Source organism: Ranitomeya imitator, chromosome 2, assembly GCF_032444005.1.
Source record: "Ranitomeya imitator isolate aRanImi1 chromosome 2, aRanImi1.pri, whole genome shotgun sequence".
NCBI classification, from domain to species: domain Eukaryota; kingdom Metazoa; phylum Chordata; class Amphibia; order Anura; family Dendrobatidae; genus Ranitomeya; species Ranitomeya imitator.
This window is the reverse complement of record NC_091283.1, coordinates 821315214-821339019: the sequence shown is the minus strand read 5'-3', so window position 1 is coordinate 821339019 and position 23806 is coordinate 821315214. Positions and strand designations below refer to the sequence as shown.

Below are 23806 nucleotides of genomic sequence, written 5' to 3'. Positions count from 1 at the left end.
GTTATGTGTGACGGTACCTTTAGCCTCCACTCTTCCCACTTGCCCTGGTGTAGTGACAGGTGGAGTAATAGTTGTGCGGTTGATGTCAGCTGTTTTATGTCCATTGACATCAAGCCCAGGTGTTAGTAATGGAGAGGTGTCTATCAGATACTCCCATTACTAACCCCATAGTCAAATATAATAAAGACACAGAGTAAAGACTTTTAATTAAAATAAATACTACATGACCCTCTTTTATCATTTATTAAGCAAAAAATAAAAATAAAAAATCAAAGGAATCTTCACCTTTCCGCCAATAATCCATAATGCGCATGTCCCATGATGATCCCCAACTCAGCTACATCTCACGCTCATTGTGTTCTGACAGGCATGGTGAGCGGTCGCATCACTGTTGTCAATGCTCATCGCACCAACTGGATGTAGCTGAGTTGGGGATTGTCGTGGGACATGAGCATTATGAATTATCGGCCAGAATGTGAGGATTCATTTGATTTTTTATTTTGATTTAGATTTTTTGGTTAATGGTAAAACAGGGTCAAGGAGTATTTATTTTAATTAAAGGTCTTTACTCTGTGTGTCTTTATTACATTTGACTATAGGGTTAGTAAAGGGGGGTGTCTGAAAGATAAAACAGCTGACATCAACCCCACAACTATTACTCTACATGCCACCGCACCAGTTCAAGTGGGAAGAGCGGAGGCTAAACACCAGAATCTGGCATATCTAATAATTAGCCTTTGCTGGTTAATATAGGGGGGACCCCATGTCATTTTTGGGGTATCCCACCTATAATAACCAGTAAAGGCTAAGAAAACAGATGTGAGCTTTTATTAATACGCTGGGTACCTTTATGGCTATTGGCCCCTTCCCAGAATATTAACACCAGCCTCCAGCTGTCGGCTTTCCCTCAGCTGGCTAAGAAAATTACAGGGGACTAGGCGACAATGTTTCTATATAGTACATGTTCAGAAACAGCAACAGCAGTATAGAGGATATTATACAGAAGTGCTGAACATTTTAGCTGTGAATCCAGCACTGTACTGAGATAAACACTTACTAGTAAGCTGCAGAACTATTTGTGTGTTTCTGTTTGCCCCTGTTTAACCCTTTACTCCTACCTTTTACGTAGAATTCAAAAGGCAGCTGTAATCTAACCACATGGAGAGCTGGTCAGTCTGTTCTTGTCTTTTTAAGCAAGACAGATTTTAGCAGTTCTTCACAGTGAATGATAAGATCAGAATGAGATGGAAATGGTAAAAAGATGGCTCCTAAGTGGAGAAAGAAGCTATTTTCTTTCATCAGACATATTGCAAAGTTTCTTACATTTGCTTGTACTACTGATTTATGCAGTTGGTTGAAATTTTAAAAAAAACTTGCATATACCCCCTTTAATAATATAATAATGATAAGCCAGTATTAAATATTCGGTAACATTTCATGAGGACAATTCAATCTGAGGTTCGTTGTAGGACTTGATCCAGGATTTTCTAGAATGAAACAAAACAAATTGTCAAAGTCTTAAACCCCAGATTTACGTCACTACCTGTCGTGAGTGGGACCTGGTTTTACCTTTTTGAATAGCTGGGCTCGCGCTCTATTGCTCTGTGTTATCATTCTCCTCTCTTCCTCCACTTTCCTCTTCTTTACTTCAGGCAAGCTGTTATAGATTCTGCAAGATGTTACAGTGATGCAATGTTATTATGTGAGATCTCGGGTAAAGCTGCCATATGCTTGAAGTAGAGTCCTGAATTATGTATTGCAAGGTTAGGTCAGATAGACGAATTATTAACATACGATGTATAATAAAACCCCCATGTATTGTATGTATCACCCCATTTATTTAAACTTATGGGCACACAGTTACCTTATGCTTACCATATAGAATGTGTAAGGCAGCGGCTTTCATGTCAGTACTGTCATGAGTCAGTGACACAAGGAAGTTCAACTTAAACGTCCTTTTGGCCAACTTGCAAAAATAAATTCAAATTTATATCATCCGGTTCGCAGCCGGAACCTCAGTATCCCATATGTTGCCGTGGACGACTGCACCGTATATAACTTGTGGGCACAGTAATGGCTTTGCTCAAGTTTATGGATCTGGTATGTGTTCAACCTCACACAGACAGGCGTGCACCAAACATCATGATCTGCTGCTTGAAAACCAACCCAACTCTTATCTGCAGGATTAAATGTGAATCGTGGCCACAGGCCACTTGCAAGACCTGGAGTGGAGGGAGAGATCTGTCCCACTACCTTCCTACAGATCTTTCCAAAAATAAAAGCCCATGTCAGGTTTTCCTAAATCTGACTTTGTCCACACTTACGGAGGGTGCTAGGGGACACATAATGACCCTCATATATGATTCCCATTACTGCCTCACAAATGGAATGCAAAATGAATGCAAAATAATACTATTTATATACAGTACAGACCAAAAGTTTGGACCCACCTTCTCATTTAAAGATTTTTCTGTATTTTCATGACTATGAAAATTGTACATTGACACTGAAGGCATCAAAACTATGAATTAACACATGTGGAATTATATACTTAACAAAAAAGTGTGAAACAACTGAAATTATGTCTTATATTCTAGGTTCTTCAAAGTAGCCACCTTTTGCTTTGATGTCTGCTTTGCACACTCTTGGCATTCTCTTGATGAGCTTCAAGAGGTAGTCACCGAAAATGGTCTTCCAACAATCTTGAAGGAGTTCCCAGAGATGCTTAGCCCTTGTTGGCCCTTTTGCCTTCACTCTGCGGTCCAGCTCACCCCAAACCATCTCGATTGGGTTCAGGTCTGGTGACTGTGGAGGCCTGGTCATCTGGCGTAGCACCCCATTACTCTCCTTCTTGGTCAAATAGCCCTTACACAGCCTGGAGGTGGGTTTGGGGTCATTGTCCTGTTGAAAAATAAATGATGGTCCAACTAAACGCAAACCGGATGGAATAGCATGCCGCTTCAAGATGCTGTGGTAGCCATGCTGGTTCAGTATGCCTTCAATTTTTAATAAATCCCCAACAGTATCACCAGCAAAGCACCCCCACACCATCACAAGTCCTCCTCCATGCTTCACGGTGGGAACCAGGCATGTAGAGTCCATCCGTTCACTTTTTCTGCGTCTCACAAAGACACGGTGGTTGGAACCAAAGATCTCAAATTTGGACTCATCAGACCAAAGCACAGATTTCCACTGGTCTAATGTCCATTCCTTGTGTTCTTTGGCGCAAACAAGTCTCTTCTGCTTGTTGCCTGTCCTTAGCAGTGGTTTCCTAGCAGCTATTTTACCATGAAGGCCTGCTGCACAAAGTCTCCTCTTAACAGTTGTTGTAGAGATGTGTCTGCTGCTAGAACTCTGTGTGGCATTGACCTGGTCTCTAATCTGAGCTGCTGTTAATCTGCGATTTCTGAGGCTGGTGACTCGGATAAACTTATCCTCAGAAGCAGAGGTGACTCTTGGTCTTCCTTTCCTGGGGCGGTCCTCATGTGAGCCAGTTTCTTTGTAGCGCTTATGGTTTTTACAACTGCACTTGGGGACACCTTCAAAGTTTTCCCAATTTTTCAGACTGACTGACCTTCTTTTCTTAAAGTGATGATGGCCACTCGTTTTTCTTTACTTAGCTGCTTTTTTCTTGCCATAATACAAATTCTAACAGTCTATTCAGTAGGACTATCAGCTGTGTATCCACCAGACTTCTGCTCAACATAACTGATGGTCCCAACCCCATTTATAAGGCAAGAAATCCCACTTATTAAACCTGACAGGTCACGCCTGTGAAGTGAAAACCATTCCCGGTGACTACCTCTTGAAGCTCATCAAGAGAATGCCAAGAGTGTGCAAAGCAGTCATCAAGGCAAAAGGTGGCTACTTTGAAGACCCTAGAATATAAGACATATTTTCAGTTGTTTCACACTTTTTTGTTAAGTATATAATTCCACGTCTGTTAATACATAGTTTTGATGCCTTCAGTGTGAATTTACAATTTTCATAGTCATGAAAATACAGAAAAATCTTTAAATGAGGTGTGTCGAAACTTTTGGTCTGTACTGTATGTATATATGTATATATATATATATATATATATATATACAGTATATATACACAAAATATATGCAGCTCTGGCAAAAATTAAGAGACAGACCACCACATCAAAACCCTGTCATGGGCAGCCCATTCTCCAGACCTGAACTCCATTAAAATCCTCTGGAATGTAATCAAGAAGATGATGGATAGTCACAAGTAGTGTTGAGCATTCCGATACCGCAAGTATCGGGTATCGGCCGATACTTGCGGTATCGGAATTCCGATACCGAGATCCGATACTTTTGTGATATCGGGTATCGGTATCGGATCAATAGGGATGTGTAAAATAAAGAATTAAAATAAAAAATATTGATATTCTCACCTCTCCGGCGGCCCCTGGACATCACGCTGCTAACCGGGAGGCTTCTTTGTTTAAAATGCGCGCCTTTAGGACCTGCGAATGACGTCCCGGCTTCTGATTGGTCGCGTGCCGCCCATGTGACCGGCACGCGACCAATCAGAAGCCGCGACGTCATTCTTATTCACAAAAACTCCTAATTCTAGGAATTAAGGACCTGCGAATGACGTCGCGGCTTCTGATTGGTCGCGTGCCGGTCACATGGGCGGCACGCGACCAATCAGAAGCCGGGATGTCATTCGCAGGTCCTAAAGGTGCGCATTTTAAACAAAGAAGCCTCCCGGTTAGCAGCGTGATGTCCAGGGGCCGCCGGAGAGGTGAGCATATCAATATTTTTTATTTTAATTCTTTATTTTACACATCCCTATGGATCCCAGGGCCTGAAGGAGAGTTTCCTCTCCTTCAGACCCTGGGAACCATGAGAATACCTTCCGATACTTGATGTCCCATTGACTTGTATTGGTATCGGATACCGGTATCGGCGATATCCGATATTTTTCGGGTATCGGCCGATACTATCCGATACCGATACTTTCACGTATCGGACGGTATCGCTCAACACTAGTCACAAGCCATCAAACAAAGAGGAACTGCTTAAATTGTTGAGCAGTGTGAAAGACTGGTGGAAAGCATGCCAAGATGCATAAAAGCTGTGATTAAAAATCATGGTTATTCCATAAAATATTGATTTCTGAACTCTTCCTGAGTTAAAACATTAGTATTGTTATTTCAAAATGATTATGAATTTGTTTTCTTTGCATTATTTGAGGTCTGAAAGCACTGTTTTTTTTTTGTAATTTTGACCACTTCTCCTTTTCAGAAATAAAATACAAAATGTATTGCTTGGAAATTCGGAGGAGACATCTTGTCAGAAGTTTATAGAATAAATGAAAAATTTACATTTTATTGAAAAAGATTCCTATAAAGAGAAAAATCAGACAAACTGAACTTTTTGCAGTGGTCTCTTAATTTTTGCCAGAGCTGTATATATAAGTACTGTATGTATATACATGTATGTGTGTATATATATATCACCATCAGTGACAGTCACATTCCCATGTAACAATAAAAATGCAAAGCTTGTACCCATATACCATCCACAAATCCACAAATACTGTCCACATACCAAAACACGAGTCAGGACTTTAAGGTCATGGGTTTCTTATCATGTGCATCTTCCAATGTGGTGTACATGATACAATGCACAAGGTGCCCTGGAGGTATCTACCGTATTTTCTGGTGTATAAGACGACTGGGCGTATAAGGCGACTCCCAACTTTTCCATATAAAATATGGAGTTTGGGAAATACTCACCGTATAAGACGGGGGTCATCTTATACGCCCAGTCATCTTATACGGCGTGTGCGGTGCGGATGGTTACCAGGGTCTGGAGGAGAAGAGACTTTCCTTCAGGCCCTGGGATCCATATTCATGAAAAAAAAGAATAAAAATAAAAAATATGGGATATTCTTACCCTCCGACGGCCCCCGGCTCTCAGCGGTGCAAGCGGCGGCCTCCGTTCCTAAGGATGCATTGAGCGAAGGACCTTCGATGACGACGCGGTCACGCGACCGGGGACCTTTTTTTTTTTTTTTAATTGAAACCCTTCTGCCACATAACAAGGCATCAAGATCTCATTTATATGTATAAATGCATGGTCAATACAAAGTACTGGCACATGATTTATAACTTCCAAAAACTTTACAAAAGGTCCAGAGGGCATTCATTATGGGTGGAGGAAAGGCGATTCCGGCAGCTAAACAGGAAACGATTCTTTACAGTTAGAGCAGTCAGACCGTGGAATGCCGACCACAAGAGGTAGTTACTGTATGTCAGACAGTATAACAGCACTTATAGGGCCGGAGTCTTTTCTCACAACAAGTGGCATTGTGGATTATAAATAATCTAGTGACAGAGCGAAAAGGATGGTTGAGAAAGGATGAAGTTGATGGACTTTTTTTTTCAACCTATATACAGTAACTACATTACTATATGGGAGGCCATCTTACAGATTTGGTTCTGGGTGCCAAGAGCTTACACTTCTAGTTGAAGGCTCTTTGCCCATGACTAAAAGGAAATAGACATGTTTAGGGACCTTTTTTTTTCTTAAAGGGGTTTTCTGTGTTTGGAAAAACCTATGTGTGTTGGTGGCAGTTTTTTAAAAAGCAAACAAAAACTGTGCTTTAGTCAAGCTCTCTGTGTCCAGCAGTAGTAAGCCTGTGCCCGCTGCTCCTGGTGTGTTATTGTCTGCAGCGCTGACATCATGTGATCGCAGCAGCTCTGCCTGAATAGATGACACCAGCTGCTCAGGGTCACCAAGCTCACCGGTTGGCTGCAGCGCTGTCAACTTTTTTTTTAAAGTAAGAAATCTTTTTAAAGCACCAGGGTTCAGGTAAATTGCTGTTCCGACAATGAACCATACCATCCCGAGATATAACCGAGGATCAAATTCTTTGCCTTCCAGGCCATGGCCATAAATCATCCTTGTCAATAGAAATGATAGGATGTGATCTAAAGCGCTGGAAAGGCAGACAGGAAGCCTTTTAACATCTTTGTACGCCCTGGTTAGCACAAGATTTAAACAACACTGTTTGGCTGGTCATAAAAATATCAGAGAAGAAGACAAATGATCAGCAGAAAGATCCCCCAAGCCTATCCCAGACTTATTAGCTTGACATGGTGATAACATAACGGAAAAGTCACTTCAGGTAAAATGTGTCTGTTCATTTGAAAAATTGCTGCTCTTCCTGCAATATATAAAGAGAAAATCAACCGATTCTTCTCCCCGGGTCAACAAAACCTCTTTCAATCTTCTACTGAATCTGCGGATAAAGAGACATATTTTATCTCTATTGGGTTGGAATTGGAAAGTTTAAGCTTCTTACTGATGTAAGAACCAATTGTCTGCTACATTTCCACATCCAACATTCGAGATCCGTGTCTTTATAGTTACACTGGAAGGAGAAGAACAGGATCAGGATTGGATTTTAACCTGTTGGCACACTAGGCATGTGCCTATGGGCGACCCTGGAGGAGGCAGCACCTGCTAGAAAATCTGTGCCTATAGGCTCCCGAGAGGTAAATTCTTGATTACTAAGGATTGCGAGCTCAGGGTGCGGGAACATGTTTACAGAAGTAAACTTTTAAAGCTTAATCTAGCATGTGATTAATTCCCCTGCAGCGCCACCTGTTGTGAATTCTGCTTTTGGGTTCCCTCCGGTGGTTGTAGGTGGGAATGCAGTTGTCCCTGAGTTGCAGTCCTGACCAGGTGTATCTGCTGATTGCAGTTCTGACTGGGATATTTAGGTGTGCAGGATTCATTAGTCCTTGCCAGTTGTCCATGGTTCTGGGAGGTTTTGGATCTTTGTCTGGTTCCTCCTGCCTTGCTGCCAAATCAGCAAAGATAAGTGTCTGGTTTTTGTTTCTGTGGCACACATGCTGTGTGCTTAATAATTCTGTGCTATTCATTTGTTTTCTCTTGTCCAGCTTAGATTGTGTCAGTGTTTTCTCAGTCTTGTTGGATTCTCTGGAGTTGCAGATATACGCTCCATATCTTTAGTTAGATGGTGGAATTTTTTGTATTTTCTGCTGTGGATATTTTTGGAAGGGTTTTAATACTGACCGCTTAGTATTCTCTCCTATCCTTTCCTATTTTAACTAGAGTGGCCTCTTTTTTTTTTAAATCCTGTTTCCTGCCTGCGTGTGTCTTTTCCTCTACTACTCACAGTCAATATTTGTTGGGGGCTGCCTATCCTTTGGGGTTCTGCTCTGAGGCAAGGTAGATTTCCTATTTCCATCTATAGGGGTATTTTGTCCTCCGGCTGTGTCGAGGTGTCTAGGATTTGTTAGGCACACCCCACAGCTACTTCTAGTTGCGGTGATAAGTTCAGGATTTGCGGTCAGTACAGTTTCCACCAACTCAGAGAAAGTTCCATGCGGCTCCAAGGTCACCGGATCATAACAGCCACCCCACGTGAAATAAGGCATTACACAATTGCCATCAATATAATGTACAGACATGCAGAGAGACTGGACTAACATACAATGCAGATGAGTCTATATCTTAGGAAACTCATTAATAAGTAAGCAATGTCCTTCTGATTTGCCTTTCACGGTGTCAGTATTCAAACCCAGCAGCTCCTGTACACCAGACAGCAGCTCTTCCCTCTAAGCTGTTCAGCTCACTGGACAGTTCCATGCTAACCCAAATACGTATACCTATGATGTTGCGGATGTCTCCACCCTGAGTTTCACCACCCTGAGTTTCTGATTCTCATCCTGATTGCACACCCTATTTATATTTGGCCTAGTTCTCCTTTCTTTGCGTGATTATTGAGCTACTTGCCTATAGTCAAGCTTCCTTCCACCTGCTATTTTTTCAAACAACACTGCTGCTCCTGGTAACGACCTCTGGCTATATCCTGACTACGTTACCGGCTTATTCTTTCAAACTATATTGCTATTCCTGTGCACCGACTCCTTGGCTATCCCAGACTATGCTGCCTGCCGAAACAAGGTCAGTCCATACCACACGGTTTCCCTATTACACAACTAAACAGCAAGAGCAGAAAACTGGGAACATAGGAACATTGGCATTAAGGAACTGTCGAGAAATCCATACTTTTAACACCAATTTTACTAAGACAGTCATTTCATATCTCAGGCTTTATAGGGGTTGTCCAGTACGCTAAAGTGCCCTAAGTAAAAAAAAGAATGAAAGAAACTTATACTCACTTGCCAGACATGGGCCAATCCAGGTCAATTTGCTGCATGTCTGTCAGTGCCCATGTGATGTTATGCCAAATACGCACTGTAGCTTATCAGCTGCCACTGAAGGGCTGCAACATTCACAGTTTCATCAGTCGGAGTCCCATCCAACTGAACTCTGCAACCGTCAGCAGCCACTGACAGACAGCAGAGCTCATGAGAAATAATCATGTCACATGAACGCCAGCAGACTCAGCGCTTCATACATTTTGTAAATTCAAGAAGTGGTTATACGTTTTTTGTTTTAAATTTTACACGGTGCATTTTGGTGCTTAAGAATGGGTCTCGTTGTGGATCAAAGCACATCAGAGTAAAATTTACTCAGAGGAACTCGCCTCCTACTAATAATATTGGCTCAGCTGATGCTGTTTGCAAATTAGAAATTGATTTCTTTGCCTATGAGCAGTAACAGATTTGTGGTATAATTAGTGTCAATTTAGTAAAGAAAAAAATTGAGACTCGCTTCTCTATTTACAGAGAACATCTAAGAGCCCTGCTTCTTGCACTCACTCATTGAGAACATCTGCGAGTCGTGCTTCCCGACACAAAGTGCTTCTGCGAGTCCTGCTCTCATTGACCACTCAGAAAACATTTGTGAATCCTGCTTCAACCACCCATTGATAGAGAACATCTGTGATTCCTACTTCCCTGCCCACACAGAGAACGCCTATATGAGTCCTGCTTCCCCGCTCACAGAAAATGTTTGAATGCTGTTCCTCCAACCACTAAGAATATCTGTGAATCCTGCTTCCCTGATTGAAAATGTCTGAGTCCTGCTGCTTCCACCCATCCATAGAGAATATCTGACTCATACTTACCCACTTCAAGAATGAGTCCTGCTTTTTCTGCCCACTCACAGAAAATATTTGTGAGTCCTACTTACCCCACCCTCTCATAGAGAGTTTCATTCCCCCACTCAATGAGAATATCTAACTTCTGCTATCCTCTGTTTTCTTAGAGAAATTCTGTGAATCCCGCTTCCCTCGCTCACTCATAGACTCAGAGTCCTGCTCCCCTTGCTCACCCATTTATTATTATTATTATTTGTTTATATAGCACCATTGATTCCATGGTGCTGTACATGAGAAGGGGTTACATACAAGTTACAGATATCACATACAGTAAGCAAACAATTACAGACTGATACAGAGGGGCGAGGACCCTGCCCTTGCGGGCTTACATTCTACAGGATTATGGGGAAGGCGACAGTAGGTTGAGGGTTGCAGGGGCTCCGGTGTTGGTGAGGCGGTAGCTCCGGTAGTGAGGAGGCAACGGGGTCAGTGCGGGCTGCAGGCTTTCCTGAAGAGATGGGTTTTCAGGTTCCGTCTGAAGGATCCGAATGTGGTTGAGCCTGAGACCTATTTCCCTGCTCACTTGTAAAGGATTTCCGTCCACTTCTCATAGAGAATGTCTTAGTCCTGATTCCCATGCCCACTTATAGATAATCTGTGAATCCTGCTTCTCCTGCTCACACAAAGACTCTCTGCGAGTCCTACTCCCCCTGCCCACTCATAGAGCCTGTGAGACCTTCTTCCCCACTCACTTGTAAAAAATTTCCCTCCCCTGCCCATAGAAAATGTCCAAGTCCTGTTTCCCATGCCTACTTAAAGAACATCTGTGACTCCCACTTCCCCACCCACTCAGACAACATCTGAGTCCTGATTCTCCAACCACTCACCGAGAATGTCTGTGACTCCTGCTCCTTCCACCCACTCATAGAAAAAGCCTTTGAGTCCTGCTTTCCCTGGTCACTCTGCGAACATCTGTAGGTCCTATTTCCACAGCCCACTCAAAGTGATTGACAGCTCTCCCGGCACACACACATATAGGAAAACTTATTGTTCATTGTGGGTAGGGAAAGCAAGACTCATGGACTTTCTCTACGAATCCTGGAAGCCATTTTTATATGAAAATACTGAACTGAATAATGGAAAGCTGCAGATGTATCAACCATTTCCTTTCGGCAACTTTTGCTATTAACTCCGATTTCTCTAGGAACAAATTGAATACATTATCACTACTTGCTGGCAAAGCTCTCAAAAGTCTGCACTTCATATCACAAATAGAGTTGAGGGAATTTTGCAAAATTTGGTTCAGATTACGATCACCGACGAATATTGCATGTGCAATATTTGCCGAACACAGCCGAACGTCACTGGAGGTCATGGGACTAGAGTTGAGGGAATATGTTCGGAACTGATTGTCAAACATAAATTTGGCACAAATATGGCAAATTCAGATTCGACGATCGCTTCGAAACATATTCGATAAACTCTAATCACAATTACTGAGTGACCATTAGAGTTGAGCGAATATGTTCGGAAACGATCGCCAAATCTGAATTTGCCATATTTGTGCCATTTTGGAACCCTATTCGTGCCAAATTTATTTTTGATGATCGGTTCCGAACATATTCACTCAACTCTAGTCCCATAGACTCCAATGACGTTTGGCTTTGTTCGGAGAATATTGCAAATACAATATTCGCCGGCGATCGTCATCCGAACTGAATTTTGCAAAATTTGCTCAACTTTAGTGATCATATATAGAAACATATACCATAATCATTGCCTACTGTATCCTTACCCATCCCTTGTACATTGTGAGCCCTCGCGGGCAGGGTCCTCCTCCTGTACCAGTTGTGACTTGTATTGTTCAAGATTATTGTACTTGTTTTTATTATGCATACCCTTCCTCACATGTAAAGCGCCATGGAATAAATGGCGCTATAATAATAATAAATAATAATAATAATAATCATTTCCCCAGAGAATATCACAAAATCCTGTTTTTTAACTCTTTTAAATCTCGCAGCGCTCATCCCAGGATATCATCCAGCTATAATAGATAAAGCAAATTAAATTTATCTAATGAGTACAGTTATTATTCGATTGTTCGATATTACTTTAAGATGTCTTATACCTTTTGGATCTTTGCTGCATTTCCTTTTCTGAAATTGTTCTTTCCTTTGGTTTGAACAAATTATCTAAAATAGAAAGAAAAGTGCTGAAAATAATATTGCACTGTGTGGTCACAAAAAAAAAGCTATGTTTAATTTAAAGGGCTTGTCGACTTTTGAAGGACTTGTCCACTTTTGCTATCATGGCATCACTCGGTAGCTAAGAGTCCAATGCAGTATACTATTCCGCTACAGTATAATTGCAATGCATTCTAACAGATTTGTACAGTTTTATATGTGAGTATTACAGACTTCATAAACCCTCATTATAATGACATGCACACCATTTAATCACTTGAGTTATGTGTCTCTCCCTTCTCTACAGGTGGGACCTGTTTTTCATTTTTGGGGATTACAATGTAATAGAAGAGAGTAATTATGATAAGTGATTCTATTTACAGGCAGTTGAATTACTTAAAGATTTAAGGGCTGATTACTTAAGAATTATTACTTGATAAGATGACAACTTGTGTTCTGAATTGCAATTCTGTGTATAAATTATTTAAATGTAGAATAAATGAAGATGTTTTTTAGTGCTACTTACTTTGCCTGAGAACTTACACTATGTACAGTTTGTAAAAGTTTATGCTTGGAGTGACTTACTGGTTTCACAGTAAATATATTATGGGATCTTCTCCTTGAAACTAGTTTAACCCTTCCGTTCCTGCTCTACAACCTACGTGTGGAGGAAAGGAGATTCCGAAAGTTGAATAGGAAAGGGTTCTTTCCAGTTAGAGCAGTCGGACTGTGGAATGCCCGACCACAAGCGGTACTAATGGTAGTTACAATCTCTCACAGTAAATGGCACTGTAAGATATTAATAATCTAGTGATCGAGAATGTATTACTGGTCGAAGAAGGTTGAACTTGATGGATCTGTGTCTTTTTTCAACCTACTGTATGTAATTAAGCAATAAATCAAACATATTTTTTTTTCTGTAACTACAGAGCAATGTCCTGCCGAGACTAAAGTCATATATTCTGCTGATTTTATTCCTCCAAACATCTTCGTACGCATGCACACTTGGCTCAGGTGAGCCTGCATGTGTAGAAGGGAATAAGCAGATTCCAGACCGCGAAAGGATTGGGCATGTTGAAATCCAACAACTCAATCTTTTTCCCAAACATTTGCCATGGAAAATGTTAGAACACCCTCAAACACATTACATGGTTGCCCGGTTAGACAAAATCAGCGGGTTACTCCAATATTAATCTCTATAACCACCTTAAAAAGACTTTTCCCATTTGGGCCATTTTTTCTTTTACTACATACCTCAATTCTACAATATTACAGTATAATGTAAAATTACTGATCCAAACTGGCAATGGGGGTTTTCATTAAGCTTCCTGCACCATGACAATTAATCGGTTCGTCTTGAACCTCATAAAAAGGGCCAATGGGTACCAGAAAGATTGTGAAACACAACTACACCATTTGATTTGTCAGAGATTGACAGCGGCATTTAAATGGTTAAATAAGTGATCAGAACGATCGCCGTTTGCTGCCATTAGTGGCAAGTGCTGGCTGTTTAGCACAGTGTAAAATAGCTACTGGGCCAACTCCATATACTCGCACCTGTAAGGGGCTATAAGGACTGTTAATAATAATAATAATGATAATAATTTTTATTTATATGGCGCCAACATATTCCGTAGCACTTTACAATTAAGCGGGGACATGTACAGACAATAAATTCAATACAATTTAAGACAATTTAAACAGTGGAGTGAGGTCCCTGCTCGCAAGCTTACAGTCTACAAGGAAATGGGGGGACACAATAGGTGAAAAGTGCTTGTTATTTCAGGTCTGGCAATTATAGTAAATAGGGATTTTCATATAAAGCTGCATGATACGATCATCAGCCCGTGTGTTTAAGTGCAATAGTATCAAGTGCAGTTATCGTGTGCATGGATAGTGTGGAGACAGATGAATTGTAGGGTGCAGATTCAGGATAATATTTGGAAGGAGGGAACAGGGCAAAGTTAGTTTACTGAGTAGTTGATGTGGTAGGCTTCTTTGAAGAGATGGGTTTTTAAAGCGCGCTTGAGTAGGTCGGGGCTAGGTATCAGTCTGATCGTCTGGGGAAGTGCATTCCAGAGAGCTGGCGCAGCACGAGAGAAGTCTTGGAGACGGATGTGCGAGGTTCGGATTACGGGGGATGTTAGTCTTAGGTCATTTGTAGAACGGAGGGCACATGTAGGGTGATAGACAGAGATGAGAGAGGAGATATAAGGCGGTGAAGAACTGTGGAGAGCTTTGTGGGTGAGAGAGATGAGTTTATACTGGACCCTGTAGTGAATGGGTAGCCAGTGTAATGACTGGCACAAGATGAGGCATCGGTGAAGCAGCTGGGCAGAAATATGACCCTGGCTGCCGCATTCAAGATGGATTTGAGAGGAGAAAGTTTGGTAAGAGGGAGACCGATCAGAAGAGAGTTGCAGTAGCCCAGACGAGAATGAATGAGAGCGACAGTAAGAGTATTAGCAGTTTCAAAGGTGAGAAAAGGTCAGATTCTGGAGATTTTTTTAAGATGCAGGTGACAGGAGCAAGTGAGTGATCGGATATAGGGAGTAAAGGAAAGTTCGGTGTCGAATATGACCCCAAGACACTGGGCATGCTGCTTGGGAGTTATGGTTGAACCCTCCAGAGTAATTTCGATGTTGGGTAGAGTGAGGTTAGTAGACGGGAGAAACACAAGAAGTTCAGTTTTGAAGAGATTTAGTTTCAGATAGAGGGAGGACATGATGTTAGAGACAGCAGACAGACAATCCTTGGTATTTTGAATTAGAGTGGGGGTGATGTCGGGGGAAGAAGTGTATAATTGGCTGTCATCAGCATAGAGATGATACTGGAACCCAAATCTGCTGATTGTTTGTCCAATAGGGGCAATGTATAGAGAGAAGAGGAGGGGGCCTAGGACTGAGACCTGCGGAACCCCGATAGTAAGGGGATGAGGAGTGGAAGAGGAGCCGGCAAACGATACAGTGAAGGAGCGGTCAGAGAGGTAGGAGGAGAACCAGGAGAGGGCTGTGTCCTTGAGCAGAGCATAGTGAGAAGGAGCTGGTGATCCACAGTGTCAAATGCGGCAGATAGATCCAGGAGAATCAGCATGGAGTAGTGACCATTAGATTTAGCTGTTATTAGGTCATTAGAGACTTTAGTGAGGGCGGTTTCAGTGGAGTGTAAAGAGCGGAAACCAGATTGTAAGGGGTCAAGAAGAGAGTTATCCGAGAGATAGCGGATTAGACGGGAGTGGACTAAGCGTTCCTGGAGTTTAGAGATGAAGGAAAGTTAGAGACAGGTCTGTAGTTAGCAGTGCAGTTCTAGTCCAGGGATGGCTTTTTAAGTAACGGGGTTATGATGGCATGTTTAAATGAGGAGGGAAAGATACCTGAAGAAAGGGAGAGGATAAATATTTTAGTCAGGTGAGTGGTGACCACTGGTGAGAGAGACTGCAGGAGATGTGAAGGAATGGGGTCACTGTTGCAGGTTGTAGGCTGAGCAGAAGCGATGAGCTTGAAAACTTCTTCTTCTGAAACAGGCTCAAAGATGTCTAGTGAGCTTGAGGTGCGGCAGGGAAGGGGATCCAGGCACTGAGGAGATTGGGCTGAGATATCTTGATGGATGTGGTTGATTTTTTTCTAGGAAATAAGTGGCCAGATCCTCACCGATGAGGGTGATGATGGGGGCCTGTGCGTTAGGCTTCAGGAGGGAGTTTAAGGTTTCAAAAAGTCATTTTGGGTTGTTGGATAGTGAGGTGATGATGGTGGTGAAGTAGGATTGTTTGGCCAGATGAAGGGCAGAGTTATAGGTTTTGAGCATGAACTTATAGTGGATGAAGTCTTCTGCTAAGAGAGATTTTCTCCACTGCCGCTCTGCACACCTTGAGCAGCGCTGAAGAAAGCGTGTTTGCATTGTGTGCCAGGGCTCCTGTTGTCTGTGTCGGGTCTTTGCATGTAGAAAGTGCTGCTTCATCTAGGGCATTCTTCGGTGTATTATTGAAGTGTGACAGGGCCAAGTCTGGACAAGAGAGGGAGGAGATGGGGGCTAAAAATGTGTGGAGATTGTCCATAAGCTGCTGGGTATTAATGGTACGTGTATTCCGATAAGTGTGGTAAGTGGGGGTGTCCCGGGTGAGGAGACAATTCTTGACAGAGAAGGAAAGAAGGTTGTGGTCCGAAAGCTGGAGAGGGGAGTTAGTAAAGTCGTGCAGCGAGCCGGGGCAGAGAAAACCAGGTCCAGAGTATTCCCGTCCTCATGCGTAGGAGAATTAGTAAACTGTGAGAGGCCGAATGAAGAAATTAGAGAAAGAAGATGAGAGGCAGATTGGGAGAGGGGATGATTGATGGGGATGTTAAAGTCTCCCATGATGAAGGTGGGGATGTCACAGGATAGAAAGTGAGTTAGCCATGTGGCAAAGTGGTCTAGAAATTGGAGGGAGGAGCCTGAAGGGTGATAAACAACTGCCACTCGCAAGGAGAAGGGCTTAAAGAGACTGACGGCTTGGACTTCAAAGGAGGGAAATGTAAGTGAGGAACTGGTGGGATGACCTGGAAAGCACATTGTGATGAAAGGAGCAAACCAACACCGCCACCCTGTCTGTTCTCAGGTCTGGCGGTATGTGAAAATTTCAGCCCACCAAATGAGAGAGCAGCAGCGGCGGTGGTGTCTGAATGCTGGATCCAGGTTTCTGTAATAGCAAGAAGGTTAAGGGAATTAGAGATGAAAAAATCATGAATGTAAGTTACTTTGTTAAACCCAGACCGTGCATTCCAGAGAACACATTGGAAAGCGATAGCAGAAGGCATGCACTGAATGTTAATAAGATTAGCAGGGTTTCTATATGCAGCTGGAGGAGAGTAATGTAAGCTGGCGGAGGGAGGCCCAGGGTTGGGGGAGATGTCACCTGCAACTAGTAAAAGGAGAAAAAACAGAAAGTGGGATGATTTGTATGAACGTTTTGAGTGCTGAATGGAGGTATTGGATGGTTTGGAGTGGGTAAGAAATGTCAGTAGCGCCTCAGAGTTATACATGGGAGAAGGGAGAGGGGAGAAGGGAGGGTTGGATATGGAAAGAGTGCACAGAATGTGTTAAAGGGCGGGCGAGTTGTGAGAAAGCAGAAGTAAAAACAAATAATCAGCAGATTGATATGATCAATGCATAATGTAGTACGACTGACCAAGAAGCGTATTTGTATGAAAAACTTATGCACCTTACCTGTCTACTGCCCTGTCCAACTGCCATTGTATAACTGCCAAGCACTTTATCCTGTTGCACTTAATATCTGTTGCACGCGTGACCCCGCACGTGTGCTATCCCAGCCAGAGCTAAATATATATGAAATGAAATGTCTGCTAGCATCAGGCACCAAATGGCCACAATCAGTAATTAACCAATTAGCACAAGGCCATAGCAGGCATTACTAGGAAGGGTAAACAACCAATGCTGAACAAGGCCATACAACAGTGGAAAAAAAATAGCTTTGAACATGTGCGCTGCTATACATTGTGGATTACTTTGTTATAGTGAAAGAGTAGTACCGTAGTTTAGTGAAAGTGCAGTACCCCAGGGACACTAGATGGGGCACCTTAGCGTATAGCTAACTCATAGGAGGGGTCACTGTGAGATAAGATAGGAGGACTAGCTGTTTAGAGTTCAGTGAAAACTGGGAGCTTAAGAGCCCGGAACAGCGCAGCAGAGATACAGCATTCTATGAAGAGGGCCCAGCCATCCAGTTCCAGTGGGCCAGAAAGTTACAGTAAAAGAATTGCACCAGGATAAAGACACAGGACGCTCCGAAAATGTGGCAGCTATCTACATGCGTTGAAGCCCTTCTGTCTGGTGCGAAACAGACGAGGGAAATCCTAAGAGTAGTTAAGTTGGACAAGGAGGACGCTGCAGGACCGAACAGTTTGGTATGACCCGAGGAATCCCTGGAAGGGATAAGAGAAGACACAGGGAAAGCAAAAGATGTGAACGATGCCGTACTCTGTGTTGATGCTGTAACTGATGTGGATGTGCTGCAATTGAAACCAAGTAAAGTTCTTTGTCTACAGTTTGAATTGGACTCTGTCTCTTTGTGCTCAACAACACCAGCAGCCGAACTTCAGCAGCCCCGATGGGACTCTGATGGTGCAGAGGTTGCAGCAGAAGGTATGAAAGAAAAGGGACATTGTTTATATGTGACAGGAGGCCATGGCATGCTAAACCAGATATACTCAGCTATGACTGTGGCCCTGGCTCTGCCTCCCACAAACCCAACATAAGTTGGATCAACATATCTCATAACTGTCCCACATCCAGCAGGACAGTCCTGAATTTGAGGAGCTGTCCTGCTGTCTCAGAAACAAATATAGTTGAATATAATGGTGAAGCAGAGAACCAAACGAATGTACTGTAGAGACATCATACTGGGTATGGAGAGAATCTACTGTAGGTTCATCATACTGTGTGTGGGGAGAATGTACTGTAGGGACATCATACTGGGTGTGGGGGAATGTACTGTGGGGACATCATACTGTCTGCAGGGGAATGTACTGTAGGGACATCATACTGGGTGTGGGGAGAATGTACTGTAGGGACATCATACTGGGTGTGGGGGAATGTACTGTGAGGACATCATACTGTGTGCAGGGGAATGTACTGTAGGGACATCATACTGTGTGCAGGGGAATGTACTGTAGGGACATCATACTGGGTGGGGGGGGAATGTACTGTCCATACATCATACTGTGTGTAGGGGAATGCACTGTTGGGACATCATACTGTGTGTAGGGGAATATACTGTGGAGACATCATACTGTGTATAGTGGGAATTTACTACGGGGACATTATACTGTGTGGGGAGAATGAGCTGTGGGGACATCATACTGTGTGGGGGGAATATACTGTGGGGAGATCATACTGTGTGTAGAGGAATGTACTGTTGGGACATCACATTTGGTATGGTGAGAATGTACTGTGGGGACGTCATACTGTGTATGGGGAATGTACTGTAGGGACATCATACTGGGTGTGGGGGGAATGTACTGTAGGGATATCATACTGGGTGTGGGGAGAATGTACTGTAGGGACATCATACTGGATGTGGGGGAATGTACTGTGGGGACATCATACTGGATGTGGGGGAATGTACTGTGGGGACATCATACTGTGTGCAGGGGAATGTACTGTAGGGACATCATACTGTGTGCAGGGGAATGTACTGTAGGGACATCATACTGGGTGGGGGGAATGTACTGTCCATACATCATACTGTGTGTAGGGGAATGCACTGTGGGGACATCATACTGTGTGTAGGGGAATATACTGTGGAGACATCATACTGTGTATAGTGGGAATTTACTACGGGGACATTATACTGTGTGGGGAGAATGAGCTGTGGGGACATCATACTGTGTGGGGGGAATATACTGTGGGGAGATCATACTGTGTGTAGAGGAATGTACTGTTGGGATATCACATTTGGTATGGTGAGAATGTACTGTGGGGACGTCATACTGTGTATGGGGAATGTACTGTGGGGACATCATACTGTGTGTGGGGGGAATATAATGTGGGGACATCATACTTTGTGTAGGAGGAATGTACTGGGGGGACATTATACTGTGTGTAGGGGAAATGTACTCTAGGGACATCATTCTGTGTGTATGTCATGAATTGGTCATGTCCTCCTGGGAGATCTGGGGTCAGAAGATAACTTTGTATTGTGAATTGCAGATCTTCCATTAATCTTGTGTTTGTGTCCCATATCAAATGTATTTGGTTTCCTTTGCTTCAGAAGGGGTTAACGACCCTTTCTATGCTGGTCAGAAACAGGCATCTCCCTTTCAGCTACTTCTGATCTGGTCATTTTCGCTTCCTATAAAACCTGGCCAGACCTTCTCTTCCTTGCCAGTGAAAGCTTTGCTTCCTTGCTACTTGGAGATGTTGTACTGAATTGGAGATCGCTGTTGCTACTTCAGATTGTTGCGTGCTGTTCTTGGGTGTATGCTTTCCTCATTACCCTATTCTCATTTGGTTAGTACATTCTTATCTTTCCCTATATACCTCTCTACCTTTGGTGAGTGTTTGTATGTTTGTTGCTTTCTGTTATCCCTGTCTTTATTATGTGTTCATACACTACCATTTCTGTCCAGGGCCTCCTGGGGCAGGAATAATAGAAAAACAGTGAGGCTGGTGTCCCAAATCTCCTCACTTTTAGAGGTGCCTTTGTGAACAAGAGTAGCTAGGGCCCCAGTCCTAGGGATGGTTCAGGGTTCCTTTCTCAAATTATGAACAGTCACCTCGTGGCAGTGTAGGGGTAATGTATTGTGGGGACATCATACTGTGTGTGGTGAGAATGTACTGTCAGGATATCATATTGTGCGTGCGAGGAATATACTGTGGGGACATCATACTGTGTGTGGGGGAATGTACTGTGTGGCGTCTTAGGCTACGTTCACACTAGCGTTGTGCGCCGCTGCGTCGGCGACGCGACGCACAACGCACCGAAAAACGCGTGCAAACGCACGCAAAAACGCTGCGTTTTTCGACGCGTGCGTCGTTTTTTGACGAAAATCGGACGCAAGAAAAATGCAACTTGTTGCGTTTTCTTGGTCCGACGCTAGCGTCAAAAAAGACGCACGTGTCGGAAAACGCAACAAACAAAAACGCATGCGTCCCCCATGTTAAACATAGGGGAGCATGACGCGTGCGTCGCCGCTGCGTCGCCCGACGCTAGCGCGACGCACACTAGCCGAACGCTAGTGTGAACGTAGCCTTACTGTGTGTGCGGGTAATATATTGTGGGGACATCATACTGTGTGTGGTGAGAATGTACTGTCAGGATATCATATTGTGCGTGCGAGGAATGTACTGTGGGGGAATGTACTGTGTGGCGTCTTACTGTGTGTGCGGGTAATATATTGTGGGGACATCATACTGTGTGTGGGGAATGTACTGTGGGAACATACTGTGTGTGGTGAGCATGTTCTGTCAGGATATCATATTATACATGGGAGGAATGTACTGTGGGGACATTATACTGTGTGTGGGGGAATGTACTGTGGGAACATCATACTGTGTGTGGTGAGCATATTCTGTCAGGATATCATATTATACATCATATATATCATATTATACATGGGAGGAATGTACTGTGGGGACATTATACTGTGTGTGAGGGAATGCACTGTGAGGACATCATACTGTGTGCGAGGGAATGCACTGTGGGGACATTATACTGTGTGTGGGGGAATGTACTGTGGGAACATCATACTGTGTGTGGTGAGCATGTTCTGTCAGGATATCATATTATACATGGGAGGAATGTACTGTGGGGACATTATACTGTGTGTGGGGAATATACTGTGGGAACATCATACTGTGTGTGGTGAGCATGTTCTGTCAGGATATCATATTATACATGGGAGGAATGTACTGTGGGGTCATTATACTGTGTGTGGGGAATGTACTGTGGGAACATCATACTGTGTGTGGTGAGCATGTTCTGTCAGGATATCATATTATACATGGGAGGAATGTACTGTGGGGACATTATACTGTGTGGGGAATATACTGTGGGAACATCATACTGTGTGTGGTGAGCATGTTCTGTCAGGATATCATATTATACATGGGAGGAATGTACTGTGGGGACATTATACTGTGTGTGGGGAATATACTGTGGGAACATCATACTGTGTGTGGTGAGCATGTTCTGTCAGGATATCATATTATACATGGGAGGAATGTACTGTGGGGTCATTATACTGTGTGTGGGGAATGTACTGTGGGAACATCATACTGTGTGTGGTGAGCATGTTCTGTCAGGATATCATATTATACATGGGAGGAATGTACTGTGGGGACATTATACTGTGTGGGGAATATACTGTGGGAACATCATACTGTGTGTGGTGAGCATGTTCTGTCAGGATATCATATTATACATGGGAGGAATGTACTGTGGGGACATTATACTGTGTGTGGGGAATATACTGTGGGAACATCATACTGTGTGTGGTGAGCATGTTCTGTCAGGATATCATATTATACATGGGAGGAATGTACTGTGGGGACATTATACTGTGTGTGGGGGAATGTACTGTGGGAACATCATACTGTGTGTGGTGAGCATGTTCTGTCAGGATATCATATTATACATGGGAGGAATGTACTGTGGGGACATTATACTGTGTGTGGGGAATATACTGTGGGAACATCATACTGTGTGTGGTGAGCATGTTCTGTCAGGATATCATATTATACATGGAGGAATGTACTGTGGGGTCATTATACTGTGTGTGGGGGAATGTACTGTGGGAACATCATACTGTGTGTGGTGAGCATGTTCTGTCAGGATATCATATTATACATTGGAGGAATGTACTGTGGGGACATTATACTGTATGTGTGGGGGAATGTACTGTGGGAACATCATACTGTGTGTGGTGAGCATATTCTGTCAGGATATCATATTATACATGGGAGGAATGTACTGTGGGGACATTATACTGTGTGTGGGGGAATGTACTGTGGGAACATCATACTGTGTGTGGGGGGAATGTAGTGTGGAGACATCATACTGTGTGTGGGGGAATGTTCTGTGGGAACATCATACTGTGTGTAGTGAGCATGTTCTGTCAGGATATCATATTATACATGGGAGGAATGTACTGTGAGGACATCATACTGTTTGTGGGTTAATGCATTGTGAGGACATCATACTGTGTGTGGGGGAATGCACTGTGAGGACATCATACTATGTGTGGAGAAATGCACTGTGAGGACATCATACTGTGTGTGGGGGAATGCACTGTGAGGACATCATACTATGTGTGGAGAAATGCACTGTGAGGACATCATACTGTTTGTGGGTTAATGCACTGTGAGGACATCATACTGTGTGTGGAGGAATGCACTGTGAGGACATCATACTGCGTGTGGGGGGAATGTAGTGTGGAGACATACAGTGTGTTGGGGAATGTAGTGTCAGGACATCATACTGTGTGTGGAGGATTATACTGTGTGTGGATGAATTTGATGTGGGATATCATACTTTGTATGAAAGAATGTACTGTGATGACATCATACTGTGTATGGGGGAGGAATGTACTGTGGGGACATACAGAGTATTGGGGGAATGTACTTTTGGGAAATCATGCTGTTTGTGGAGGAATGTACTGTGTGTGAAGCAATATGCTGTGAGATACCATAATTTGTATGGAGTAATGTACTGTGGGGACATCATACTGAGTGTGGGGGGAATGTACTTGGGGGACATCATACTGTGTGTTGTGGGAATACACTGGGGGATATTATACTGTGTGGGGGTGGGGCTGTAGTGCATCATACAGTGCGGTGTTCAATTTCTGGTGGGGCTATCATACTGTGTGTGGTTGCATTATATTGTGTGGGAGTGAGGACACTGTGTGAGCCGTGAAAGGGATATTGTACTGTGTGGGAACGCTAATAGGCTTCACTAAAAATAATATTTCTGTATGGAGACATAAAGGCTGGGTAAGGTTAGACAATTAGCTTAGTGTAAAATATAGATTGCCACAATGCAGTAGTGTACCTTTTTCTTAACTGTAAAAGCTGGGAGGTAATTTTACCAGTACGTCCTGTAAGAAAGAGGTTAAGCAATCTAAGATTAG

General features: G+C 43.2%; 1 protein-coding gene across 1 annotated transcript in view; it reads right to left on the bottom strand.

Annotated features, from left to right (window-relative positions):
- Nucleotides 1-1214: 1214 nt before the first annotated feature.
- Nucleotides 1215-23806, bottom strand: part of C2H10orf90 (chromosome 2 C10orf90 homolog) — a 156633-nt gene continuing 134041 nt past the window's right edge. Inside the window, exons 7-9 of the mRNA XM_069755023.1 lie at nucleotides 12131-12194; nucleotides 1570-1669; nucleotides 1215-1487 (exon numbers count right to left, since the gene is read on the bottom strand). Of these exons, the coding sequence (XP_069611124.1) occupies nucleotides 1449-1487; nucleotides 1570-1669; nucleotides 12131-12194 (203 nt within the window). The 3' untranslated portion in view covers nucleotides 1215-1448. The remainder of the gene's footprint in view (nucleotides 1488-1569; nucleotides 1670-12130; nucleotides 12195-23806) is intronic.